The sequence below is a fragment of the Tachypleus tridentatus genome, chromosome 6, assembly GCF_004210375.1.
Source record: "Tachypleus tridentatus isolate NWPU-2018 chromosome 6, ASM421037v1, whole genome shotgun sequence".
Lineage (NCBI taxonomy): Eukaryota > Metazoa > Arthropoda > Merostomata > Xiphosura > Limulidae > Tachypleus > Tachypleus tridentatus.
In genome coordinates, this window is record NC_134830.1 from 43,616,213 (window position 1) to 43,630,651 (window position 14,439).

The following is a 14,439-nucleotide window of genomic DNA, read 5'->3' on the forward strand; positions in this document are numbered from 1 at the left end:
GCTAAGTGAAACCTTTGAAACTAACTCTAAACCCTGGTAATTTTGTCTGGAAATAACACAACATTTTACGATTTACATTAATTACTGAGTCTTATATATATAGATTTACTCTGTTACGTTTGATGTGTCGCTTTTTAAATAGTGCATGAAGTTTAATATAAGTTTATCTATAAAAAAATATCTTACAGTGAATGTGTCACTTTCTTAAACCAAAGAGAATGTATTCGATAATGAACTTCAGTTTGAATAGCAAAATAATGGAAGCCATAAACACAACTCTACATGCAGTTATAGTGCGTTAAATTTGTGAATATTATATGGAAACAATCACTTTGAAAAAATATTAGACTATGTGCGTACGGATACATTATGTACACTTGTTTACGTAGAAACACCATGAAAGTTTATTTTTGTTTGGAAGAGATAAAGCAATATTGAGATGTTATAATGCTTTTTTGTTTTGCTAGAGAGATTAAATGTATTTTTATTTCAAGAAACGAATATTATCTTTATATTCAAATACGAATTCACATAATAAAAGTGTTTAAGAAATGTAAGAGCTGAAACTTCTTTTGCTAAAAAGGTAAAATAAAAGAAATGTTCAATGATTATTTTTTGTTTGTGTAGTTTCACGTTCTATGTTAACCGTGACTTGCTTATGTTAATCGAGGAATATTGGACAACTAGTGTAAAATTAAATCCGAAAGTGAAAATATACAACTCAAGGCTCGAGGCGTGAGTTGATATCTACACATTCTTCAGTTAAGATGAAATTTATAACATTATGTAAAGTAACATTGATTGAGCCAGAGGTTTAGTACACGATATAAAGGTATACAGGTTTAACTAATCACTTTTTATTATTTTGTTGTTGTTCACTATGATATATTTTTGGATAAATTTACCTGAATTGTAGTTGATTGAGCACTAACGATTATAGGTGTTACCTTAGTCATACATACGGTAAAAAAAAAACGTTTCTATATATTTCTTGGCATTTAAACTGCCAGATCTTTCACTAAATAACAATGTAATTAATAGAATATTAGTTCCAAAACAAAACAGAATTGTAATCCGTTAGACCCAAAATTTGCATTCATTTTCAGCCTTTGAAATGTACCCCGATGAGGATTAAAACAATTATAATGCGCTTATATTACATTAAAATCACCAGAACTATGGAGATCAGCACACCTCAGAATAACAAACCTGTTTCTATACGAAGTACAAAATTCATTTCCTATAAAGTAGACATAAAACTAATGACACCAACGAGGCCAGAATTATTCAATGTGAAAGTGTATTACCATTTACTGGAGACTTGATTTAGTCTTTAACATAACGAGTCATATTTATTATTACTATAAAAAACAAAACTATCCTTTTAATTATAAGCTAGAAAGCACATTGGAAATTTTCAAACTGCTATCAGTTGTTATTATCTCTTTTATGTTTTTTGTTTTCCGGAAGAGGCATTTAAAGTTTCTGTTTATCTAAAATAAAAGGGGTTTGTGGGTGAACCACGCGGAAACGTAAAATATTGACATGTACATTAAGCATATAACAATACACGTCATTACTTATTTTAAGTTCAATAAAGATCCATCATTCTACAACAAAAAAATCCAGCACAGGAGACTTCTTCGTCGCCGCTTTTGCTGCTTCGACCCTGGCGATGAGACCGATCCCTGATTGGACGAGGTTGGCTACTTACCGGTGAAGGACTTTGTGAACGTCCACCACCGTTGGCCGGTGCAGTGCGCGCAGGAGCAGAGCGACTTCTGTGAAACGACCCTGAAAAATTTAATATCACTGTTTGTCGTAAATGATAACATTAAATGTGTTTGTAGTGCATATAATGTTACATTAGTTTATTAACAGTAGTTTTTATACATGAAAAGTATATATAACCTTTACAGATACATACACTTAGTTGTTTTCTTAATGGAAAGCTTTACGATGGGTTACCTGCATTTTCTCCAGCGGGAAATCGAACCCGCAGATTTCAGCGAGTGATAAGAAGTGTAATATTCATTAGCGAAACACGTATTACGTGGTGTATAAAATGTTGCTGAGATTATACATGCAAAGTACCCATGATTATTATATGGTTAAAATATGAATCTTATCATCTTACACAGTATGCTGCATAAATATATATATATATGTATAAGGTAACTGTCAAACACATCTGTGAAACTTTTACTTAACTATACCGATTAGCAAGCAAAATTCACCAAAACCTTGGATTCACTTTATATTTGGCACGTCTGAATAAAACAATACAAACGCGGTCTTTTACATAAGAATACACAATATGTTACAGCTTCTGTACGTTAATTCTAACTGTAGCTATTAAACCACTTATTTGTTAGAAGGACGTTGGTAAGCCATGTGATATAACTCTGAATTTCAGAGCTGTTGTGCCCCGTTCGAATCCATACGATATCATAAAGTATTCCCTGTAATTGAAGCTTTAAGGGCGTTATACGACTGGCAGGCATTTTCTTGGTGTTGGCAGTAGGGAACTATAGTTCAAAATTTGGAACGATGACCATAGCATCTTTGTCATAAATTTAAAAAAATAAATGAAACAGTATTTGTTGACGAATAGTTAATCTCTTCGTTATGGCTTATAAATAACAGTGTGAGTTCATAGCTCAGAAAACAAGAAACATAATGTTTTCAAATTCGTACGTGTCAAATCAAAATAATTAAAGATTTGATGTTGTAACGTAAAGTAAGTTATTCTGTATATTTTGCGAGAAGCTAGCCGTCCCTTATTTAAAACTAATATACCAGAGGGAATACAGCTAGTAAAAAGCACAGGCCATAATTCTAGAGCTACTCTGATTAAATAGTGGAGTCTCATCATCTCTTTTATAACACACATACGACCCTAATATGTGGAGCGTATTTTTGCGGTAACTGACTCCGAACCATGAATTTTCTGGTACACAGTCCGAGCACGTTAGACACCAGAAAAGGCTTACCCCAGAACTAGATAAGTATAAGAGTTCTCATGCATATGTGAATAGAGCTATGCTAGCTTTAAGATATGTTTACAGGCGATGGCCCAGTAAAGGGTGTGACATTGAAGATTATTATGTTGGTTCCCTTTGAAACTGTTGGCCTTGCATGTCTTCTGATGTTATAGAAACAATCTTTCAGACAGAAATGTGTTTACATATATATTTTAAGTTTAGAGAAATTACTTGAGATTTTCAAAACGGCTTCTTAAATTCTTTCATTAATAGGATTCTGTAGCGAATAATTAGGACATGTTAACCTTATGCCATTGACTTTCCAGTTTATGGTATATCAAAGGTCGAACCAACTTTTGCTTAGAAATACTGTTTTTGGCTAAAGACTATCATATTTTTATCGTGATTAGTCAGTTATATCTGCTCTACTGTCTTACTTTGATTGAATACTTTTGATACTGTTGGAGAAGGAATACTATGAGATGACCATGAAGAAACATTCTAAGCTGAGAACCCACTAGCATCGTTTATCAGCTAGATAATTACATTTAGTGGTCACTTTATTAGATAGACCTGCTCTTTAACGCAAATAGCCAAACAGTGAATCATATGGCATTAACTCAATATATAAAGCATACAGACATGGTCAAGACGTTTAATTGTTGTTCGACCAAACATTAAAATGGGGAAGATGCGTGATATAAGCGACTTTAACCATGAAATGATAGTTGGTAGCAGACGTGGTGGTTCCAGCATCTCAGAAACTGCTGACCTTCTGAGATTTTCATGCACTAGAGTCTTTAGAGTTTACAAAGAATGGTTCTAAAACCAAAAAAAAAAAAAAACATCCAGTGAGCGGCAGTTCTGTGGGCAAAAACACCTCATTAATGAAAGAGGTCAAAGGAGAAAGGCCAGACTCGTTCAAACTAAGAGGAAGGCCACAAATACTCATATAACCACTCTTCGAAACATTGGTGTGCAGAATGACATCTCTGACTGCACAATGTATCGAGCCTTGAAGTAGATGGGCTACAGCAGCAGCTAAGAACAGGAAGATGAGGCTACAGTGGACACAGGATCACCAAAGCTGGACGCCTGATCTGACGAATCTATATGTCTGCTGCGACATGCAGATGGTAGGGTCAGAATTTGACGTAAACAGCATGAAGCCATGGAACAATCTTGCCTTGTGTCCACGGTACGGGTTGTTGTTGATGATGTAACGGTGTGGGGAATGTTTTCTCGGCACACATTAGGCCCCTTAATACCAACTGAGCATCATTTGAATGCTACAGTGTACCTGAGCGTTGTTGCTGACCATGTGCGTCTTTTATGGCCACAGTCTACATGTTTTCCAATGGCTACTTCCAGCAAGATAATGCACCATGTCACAAAGCACGCATCATCTCAAGCTGGTTCCACGAGCATGATAGTGAGTTCAGTGTACTCCATTGACCTACACTGTCCCCAGGCCTCATTCCAATAGAACACCTTTGGATGAGGTGGAAAGAGAGGTTCGTGGTATGAATGTGTGGCTAACAAATCTGTAGGAACTGCGTGATGCAATGAAGTCAGCATAGACCAAAATTTTCTAAGGGATGTTTCCAGCACCTTGTTGAATCTACGCCGTGAAGAATTCAGGCTGCTTTGGAGGCAGAAGGGGGTCCTATCTGGTACTAGCTAGGTGTACCTAATAAAGTGCTCACTGAGTGTATATTCTACTTATTATCATCACCAAGCACAACAATGGAGAACCAGCAATTCACAACAATCAGCAGGAAGGTGAAGACCTATCTCTAAGGTAAGAGGGTCAAGAACTACAATAATCCTGTGATATTTATCCCACATAGGCATATCTTGGAGCGTGTGGGTGTAAAGCATACTCTTCTAAGTCCATTTGGTTTTCTCAGGACTAATCATAATTAGATATAGTGTGATGGCAATACTCCAGGGTCAGATAACCCATTTTCAACCACAGTTTTGGTTGATAAGTTTCAATTGAACATCCTATGGTGGCAGTAACGTAGGGTCAGATGGCCCATTGTATCAAAATCTGGGCTTTGACACTGAAGATCAGAAGCAAGGTCAGAAATGAGGGAGTGGATTTAAAGCAACCCAGAAAACTACCACCATAAAGTGTTCTTGTTAAAATCTGAAACGCCCGAAGTAGGGCAAAGAAGACCATTTAATAGATAACCTCATAAAACTGTAAGTCAGTGAATACGTTCGATATATGGCTTGACAAGGCCAGGTAGTTAAGGCACTCGACTCATAATCTGAGGGTCGCGGGTACGAATCCCCTTCACACTAAACATGGTCCCCCGGCAGTCATGGGGCCGTTATAATGTGACAGTCAGTTCCATTATTCGTTGGTAAAAGGGTAGCTCCAGCGTTGGCAGCGGGTGGTGATGACTAGCTGCCTTCCCTCTAGTCTTACTCCTAAATTAGGGACGGCTAGCGTAGATAGCCCTCGTGTAGCGTTACGTGAAATTCAAAACAAACCAAACCAAATACTTTCGATATCTTTCTCACTTTTAACTATTGATGGACTCTTAATATAGATTATTAAAAATATAGATAATTTACCTTTTACGTTTGATTTTAAACGATTCAGAACTGATTGTTAGAAAGACCTTTACCCTTTCTGACTGACTTTTCAAAAAAAAAAGAAAATAAAAGGCACTTAACCCTTCTTTTTGTGAGCTGTTAAACACATCGGCACCTAAATTTTAAGTGAAACTAGTGGATACAAATATTACTTATTGACAAAAAATATAATGCTATAATTTTTTTTTGTCAAAACGCAAATTATTATAATCAAAATTCAAAGTAACAAAAAAAGCTTCACAATCAATCTGTAAGAAGGAAGTTTTTAACTTAAACAGAACAAATAAAGCTAAAATCCAGAGTTCAATTCCGTGTAGTGGACAGAACATAGAGATTCAATCGTGTAGCTTTACGTTAAAACAAATTAACAGCAAGTTAACTTATTTACTGCAGCTGGTACAGATACTGCGTCTAATTTTCAGTGATGTCGAGAAAGCTCACTTGTAGAGAAATATATATGTAAAAACGGCTCGTTTGGGTTGAGAAAATATTTTACTTAAAGGAGCGAACAACGTTTTTACTTCTTCGGTCATCGTCAGGTTCACAACGAAAGAAAGAGGTAACTGACCGGAAGCTGACCACATGTTTGGAAGGGGTTGTGTAACTGAGTGTCGGAATGTAGAGGGCGATGTTGGATGTTTGAATATATAATTTTATATTATTTATTTTATTATTTTTAATATAGATATAAAGGTGTTCCTTTGTATTTTGGGTTTAAGTTGTTGTATAAGTAAGGCTTCTTTAATTTTGCATTTGTTTATGTTTGTTTCTTTATTTAGTATTTGAATGTTTTCTATGGTTATGTTGTGTTTATTTGACTTGCAGTGTTCGAAAACGTGTGAAGGTGATTTTTATGTTCTTTGAATCTGGTTTCCATTTTTCTACTTGTTTCTCCAATATAGAAGTCGTGGAAGTCATCACATTGTATTTTATAAACCCCTTTTAAACACGTGGTCAGCTTCCAGTCAGTTACCTCTTTTTTTCTTTGTGAACCTGACGATGACCGAAGAAGGTCGAAACGTTGTTCACTCCTCTACGTAAAATAGTCTCTGAATCCAAACGAGCCGTGTTTACATATATATTCTTCTAATTTTGTTGTTTTTTCTTCACTGCGTCAACCCGTCAGAATCAGTGCTATCTAGATTTTTCTCTCAGTGTAGGCGGCGCTTGTTGCCACGGGTGAATAGAAAGCGGAAATAAATAACTTGCTGTATAGCAACATACAGCAGAATGTCGTTGGACAGTATCACCCCAAAACAATATGATCCAACAACTCGCGCGGGAAGTTTAAAAGCACGAATTCACAAGCATTCCACCAGCAGTGGAGTATCTACAGATAACATACTAAAAATCTATAAAACATATATTAGACCTGTAATAGATTATGCAGCTTCAGCATGGATAATTGTAAGCAATAAAATAATTAAAACCAAACTACAAACAATCCAAAACACACTCCTCAGAACTGCATACAGAGTTCCAAGAACTATATCATCTCAGTTCATTCACAAATATTCGAACATACCAACCATACCAGATAGACTCCTACATAGTGCAATAATGTACTTTAATAAGAATTGGATGAAAAACGAATTACTATGCGAACTAGACAGGTACCTCATACATGATGAAGCTAGTCCTAAATATCTCTCCCCAGTTAACTTATATTTTAAATATAAAAATAAATAAAAATATATATATATATTAAATAATAATAAAAAAAAAATGCCACCAACAAATGTGCTGATAGAATAAAATAATCACTATATATGAGCCACAATACATGGACATTGCCCTGAAAAGGATCAAAATAATATTCAGTTCTACAATTATAAATACCAATCCGTCAAGAACATAAGTACGGGGAGGAGGAAGAGGTCACAGAGAACCTGACCATCCAGGATTGAACTTTTCTTACCCAAACACCGACAGACATTCATTCCACCAGCAGTGAGGGTGTGGTTCTCTGCTGTTGTTAGTAGACGGTAGAACCAACAAATACACTGACAGTGGTTGTAACCCAGTGTGGTTGAAATTCTTATATAGAACAAAAATGTTCTTTCCACTGAAAAGTATAAATGTGGAAGTTTCATCACTCATAAAGGTATATTTTTCAACTAGTGTAATATTGCAACTGTAAAAATTTATTCGTTTAAAAATTATATGTTTAGTACTTTTCTGTGCATAGCATTAAGAAAGATGTAAGAATATTAAATTATGTAAAGTCAAGCATTGAAGGTTTTATACACTCAACATATGAAGATATACGAGTAAAAAAGGCAGAAAATTTGCTCATAAAGTAAAGCTACGTGTAAAAGTCTTGTGTACTCTGAATACAAAATTCTAAAGGAATAGACAAAAAAAAACTATATGCTAAACAGGAGAACTAAAATTTGAATACTTGAACCGTAAAGACACAGAACGAAAGGTTTCACAAAATTCGTATATGATTAAAATAAGGTTTCACGAAGATGAAAAGTGCAATTTACTTTCGTTTGAAATAAAAAAATTCGGAAATTGAAAAAAAAATTATATTACTAAATATACAATTGTGAATGAAATTAAAGCTAAATTTACATGTTAATATAATTACTTAAATTTCTAGTGTTTTTTTTTTTTAATTTTGGGATGAAATGCTACGCCTTCCAGAATGCCAATAATATTTATCTAATCAAAATACCAAGTTACAACGCTAGAAATCGGGTTTAGATCCATGTGGTAGGCAGAACATAGATAGTCTTTTGTGTAACTTTGTACTTAAATACATTAGAAATAAAGAAAATATATTTTTGCGCCTCTATAATAACATAATTGGTGGAAAACAGTAATACTACTACGTGACCTCACTTACCAAAATTAATTAAAGTATTATAATCCAGTTGACAAATGAGCACAAAAGATAATTAACAAGACATTATGTTCAACTCCAGGCACTGTTTTAAAAAGACGTTCATAAACAGGTTTAAGTTATACCAGGTGACTCATAGGCTTGTAGGCACACTAATAACTAACATATGAAGATCAGAAGCGAGGTCAGAAATAAGAGAGTGGATTTAAAGCAACCCAGAAAAATACCACCATAAAGTGTAGTTGTTAACATCTGAAACGTCCTAAGTAAGGCAAACAAGACCATTTAATAGATTTCCTCATAAAAATGTAAGTCAGTGAATACGTTCAATATACGGCCCAGCATGGCCAGGTGGTTAAGGCACTCGACTCCTAATCTGAAGTTCGCGGGTTCAAATCCCCGTCACACCACACATGCTCGCCCTTTCAGCAAACGTCAATAAAAGGGAAGACGAAACAAAGAACTCATTAAAACACCTGAGCCAAAAAGAGGTAGAAATCAAAGTGCTGTGAAAACCATGTATGCAACAAAATATCAGCTGTAAACTGAAAAATGTAATTCAAAGTATATACGTACCTATAAAGGTGTATTGCTTATAGTGTACTACGTTATATGAAATACTGCATTTTCAGTTGTTTTTTTTTTAAGATTTATTTCTTTGTGAAAAGGCAATACCTTCGAGGATTAAGTGATACCAATATGCTAAATATATCGAACAAAATTTAACAAAGGAATTATATTTCTTCGTTATATGATGATACAATTGTTGAAAGTTCCCGTAACCAGATGGGGGTTAGTGGAAATTTCATTAATGCATTCGTGTGCTTCACTAATTAGAAGACGAGGGATTAGGCTTACACGTGAGTTGTAGGGCTTGTGTTTAATTAAACCAGTTTCCTAAATGCATAATGTGGTCTAGGTCTAAGCGTAATGTGTTTACAGAGCTCAGATTCATAAGTTATTAATTTATCAATATTTGCATTTAATTTTACTTATTGTTTGACGTTTTATACAAATAAACCATCCTTATTAATGAATAACAAGACGACGACAACAACAACGAATATATGACGTATGTATGTTCAGCAACAAACTGTTTTTTCTCAGACTTTCAGAATATATTCCATCTTTAGCAAGCTATATTGAACATGGTTCATTATTAGATACAGACATATGATGAAGTTTAAACATTCTATAAAAGATAATTAAAATACAGCATAAAAATATGAAATGAATTAAAAGACAATCAAATAAATACAGAATAGAATAATGTAACGATATTCTACAGGTATTTAGAACAGACTTAATAGTAGTCAAATTGTGTCATAATTTAAATTTGGAAATTTCATTTAAATTATGTAAAGTTTCTTTAATTAAAAGTTCAGTATTTGATGATCCTGAATTCATGTAGAAATTACGTTTAACAATAAATTAATGTTATGAGCTCGAGTATTTGGATTCATAACTGATGTACTTGACAATATATTCGCGAAAAATGTATTTCGTCGTAGAAGATATTAATTTGGTGAATATTAACTGATTCTTTATTACAGTGTTATTAGCACGACCACATTCTTAAATTAGCTTCTGTCATTGGTTGTGGTATGTATTGGTGTAATTAAGAATATACAGCATATATTAGCAAAACTGATTGGAAGGTATAGAATACACTTGCTTTTCGTCTTGCAGTGGTACGTAGTATTCTAGTAGAAGTTTCTAAGAAACACTGTTTTCAAATTTTTAAATTCTGATAAAAACAATTCTCACACTAAAAATAAACATGTTCGGGAATTTTAGCATTCACATCAACCGATGAAGAGGCACAAAAATGAGCTTTTAAGGTATTTAAAACGTCAACCTCACATAGCGGTAACTGTAGAGCAAGTTTTTCATTTTCGTTTTTATTTGAGTTTAACCTTACGACCAAATACGGAAACACGTTGGTGTTGTCGAAATGGTTACGTCCTCATCTGTTCGTAACTTATGCATTGAAGTTTGTTCACGTGGGTCTACAAAATTAATGAGCGTCTTTCTTCAAGTGTGAGCTGAAAAACTCGGATAAATGATAATAAGGAATACACTGACACGTTCAAGTGAAAACGTTTTCTAGTTTATTTTGTGCAGACGCCCTTCGTCAGGCAGTATAGATCGTCGTTACTGCTTGACAAAGGACAGTCTGCTTTTATCTTAAAATTACATGTTATTGAACTTTTGTTGTATACTTATGTTTTCTTTGAAAGAAATATTAAAATCAAACCGTAATTAACAGTAGTTGCAGTTTAAATCTATATGGTGGCATGCTAAATTTTGATCTGTTTAATTAAAGCTCAGTTGTGACATAACATTGACGTAGATTTCACGTATTTCATCTTTGATTTTCCTTTTTCGACGCTGTATGTAATAATACCACTTACTCGTCAACGGCAAATATTGAAAAAGAAATTTTTATAAACATACCTAAAGTCTTCTTTTTCGAATCTTTCTGTTCATTGGCTCTTCGTACCCTAGGACCTTCACTTTCCGAGTCTCGACTGCACGACGTTCCCTCACTGTCACGCAGCATGCTTTCGTACCCACTACTGTTTCCTGAACAATGTGTCTCAGCACTGATCTTAGGATCTCTGCTTTCAATACGTGCAGAGACAAGTTCACAGCTGTCACTGTAGTCACTCGAACAGTGAGCCCTTTTAGCTTTGGTGATTTTAGAGTATGGGGATGGAAGTGTTGTTGAAACCGCCTCTGTCGACTGCTCTGAATTTTGGAGACTTAACTTTCTTTGGGTACCAGACAAAGGTTTGTAGTAATCCTCGTTTGTGGAAGAGATGCTTCGTGGAATAAGATTTTTCTTTAAAAACCCTCCAGTCCGACCTAACAACTTCCAGTGTTTGTCTGGTTTCAGAGGCATTCTTTTGCCACTTGACTGTCCTGTAGATGACTGTTGGTCAAATTTCTTGGAAGAACTATGTGACAAATAATTAGCCAATGCTCCAGGAACTCTCTCAAAGTTTGCAGAAAGGGCTTTAGTTTCGTAGAATGGATGGTTCATTGAAACTAAATCAACATTGGAACGATTTTTAGACGATAACTGTTGATGAGAGAGTGTTCTGTGGTTATCAAGTGATGGACTATTAGAGTTATCTGTAGGAAGAGCAGTGAACGACATGGAAGGTGTGGTAAGGACGGTATGCTGAATAGAGCAGCACTTTTCAACTCTACATTCGTCACCACATGTTGTGTGGCCTTGCGAAGAAACGTTTCTGTTTTCGTATTCACGGCTGTCCATACTTCCGGTTCTTCTGTGAAAACTAGCCGTCGAGTCTTTATGAGAGTTTATAATTTCATCGTGTAATAACTGTTTATTGAGCTGTTCGTTTGAGACCCCATCTGGGTGACGTAACGTCCTAATAAAATGCCTTTTACAATAAATACCAGGGCGTTCGACATCTTGAGAAGTATTTGCATGAAGGAACTGACTGTTATCCCCTCTTTGTAATATTTCTTCGAAACCCATGGAAGATGGTTCCAGTAGGCGCTCATCGTTTTTTGAGATTCTTGGTGGGACTACAAAGGAAGAGGCGAGTCGTGGGGTTGGATACATACGATGCAATTCTTGGTAGAATGCTTCCAGACGCAGCCCGAACAGAGGATTAACGTTCATGTTAACTTCTGCTGGCTCGCTTTTTATACTTAAAGCGTCGTCATTGGCAATATCTTCGTCACTTGGAGTTTGGTTATGGTAGGAAAGGTAGCCTAATGATGGTCGAGGTATTCCTCCGGGCATTGTGGACCTCCTTTCTTGGTTTCCCCCCATAGAATCTGAAGCAATGATTTTCTTCCGTATTTGTTGAGATTGCTCCCTCAGTTCGGCCAACCGTTTCAGTTTCAAAGCTAGGACATTACTGCGATCAGACAAACCATCTTCACTTTCTGTGGTATATTGCAGACTATGTATGTAATGTGGCTGACCATAACTCATCTCGAAAAAAGGATATTGCTGGTAATCAAAACCTGCTCTGTAGTCATCTGGAAGACTGACACTTTCTAATTTTTCACTCATTTCTTCGGTGTCTCGTTCTGATTCATTAAAACATATATTTTCTTCGCTGTAAACACGGAAAGGAAGATACCTGTTATTTAGTTCCAGTTGATCAACTTCAGGAAGTGGATTCTCAGAAATTAACGCACGCGTTCTCAACCAACTAGCAACTATGTCTTCTTCTGACACCTGAACAGAAGAGTCTCGCATCTCTGTTTCTTCTTCTAAGTCGTCTGGATCAGTTGTTTCAATTGAATCATTCGAATGTAAGGACTGAAGGGCTCTAATTAATTCATTGCTACCTGTAGTGTCATCATCTTCATCGTCAGTTGTATTAATATTTGACAGTTCAGATGTATTGAACGTACTCATTTTGTCCTCACTATCATTAAAGGCAGCAACACTACCCTTTTCTTCTTGTAAACTTTGATTAGTAGGCACTTTATAAGTTGGCTGAATACCGGAAACATTTTCTTCTTGATTTAACTGCGAAATGCAACTGTCCTTACCACAAAGGTTACCAAGATAACTTTTTGTTTCACAACTTTGTAAGCAATCTATTTGTGGTTTGACAACAATTTCATGCTTAGGTGAAGCAGACGAATTACTTTTCATAGAGGTTTCTTCACTGGTCGTGTAATTTTTTTCAACTTCCTTTTTATTAGTGTTTGAAGAAGTAGTTACTTTTAAGGAACTCTGTTTCGTCGACTCTTCCATCATTGAATCTCTTCTAATCCCATCAGACTGCGTTGAATCGCTTGAGACTTGATCGTTTATTTTGCTAGAAGCAGGAAGGTCAATCCAAACTTCTCGCTTCTTCTTTTCTGTGCCAATTGTAGATGAAAAGGAATGTTCTTGCACCCAGCGTTTTATCATGGTCTTTTTAAGGTCATTATGTGCACCACATACCGCTGGCCCGTCAACCCACTGTTCCTTTTGGAGATACTGAAGAGTCTTAGAGTCGAACTTGGGTTTTGCAAAACGAGGCCCATCGATCCATAGCTCGTCACTCGCAACATTCTGCTCTCTTTGAGACAACAAATTTTTTGTTGGAGTCGAAGGACGACTTGGACTGAGATGTTTTTGTTTGGTTAATTCCAGACGATGTTTTATGCTCAGTTTCCGTGGGGCTTGAATGAGAGGCTTTCGTGTAATCTGGTCTGAAGGAAGAGAACCTGAGGGATCTTTCGGCTGATATTGTTTTGGCACGTGGGGGCTTACCACTCCTAATGTACTCTTCTTCTGAGTTCGCCCTTTGAACGTGGGAGTGGAGGACGTTGAAGGCCTGAGGAGTGAAGCACTTTTTCGTCCTGAAGAGCCCGATGCCTTCAGATCAGTCGTTGAAGACTGTGAACTTCCTGCTTTTGTAGAAATTGTTTGGGACACTGAGGATTTAGAAGAATATTTTTGGGTCTTTTGATGTTTTTCTTTGCTAAGCAAGCGACTGTCTCCCCTTGGAATGTCTGGATTCCCCACAAAGATGGCAGTTACACAAGATTGCTCACTGCCTGAAGTATAATCCGGATCACTGACTCTGGAAGCAGCTTCGTCTTCGCTAACAGCGTCAGATCTGACACAAGGCTGACACATGTCTTTGCCTTCCCCGTCCCCAGAGGCTTTGGAAGAAAATTGCTAAACAAAAATAAGAAACGTCCTATCGATAATGCATCTCAGAATATCCTGAACAGTCTTTCTATTGGCATCAATATCAAAGAAATTGAACATCAGAAACGGTGTGGAGTTTGGTAAAGAGAAAGTTTTATTTTTGCGTGTGGAGAAGTACATCTTTTTTCTTCAATATAAAAAATACTTGCTACGTGTAAAACATTGATAAGCATATTTATATTATTTTTTTATATTATGTATTTATCTCATAAGTTTATTTTTGTTTGTAAATAAGAGTGGTATTCAGAAAACAAATTACATTTTTGGTTATAAATAAACAAACAAACGTGTTGAGAAAG

At 35.8% G+C, this 14,439-nt stretch overlaps 1 protein-coding gene across 1 annotated transcript in view; it reads right to left on the minus strand.

Annotated features, from left to right (window-relative positions):
* Nucleotides 1-835: 835 nt before the first annotated feature.
* LOC143252353 (uncharacterized) overlaps nt 836-14,439 on the minus strand; it is a 235,130-nt gene continuing 221,526 nt past the window's right edge. Inside the window, exons 12-13 of the mRNA XM_076504337.1 lie at nt 10,897-14,107; nt 836-1,794 (exon numbers count right to left, since the gene is read on the minus strand). Coding sequence (XP_076360452.1) covers nt 1,592-1,794; nt 10,897-14,107 — 3,414 coding nt within the window. The 3' untranslated portion in view covers nt 836-1,591. The remainder of the gene's footprint in view (nt 1,795-10,896; nt 14,108-14,439) is intronic.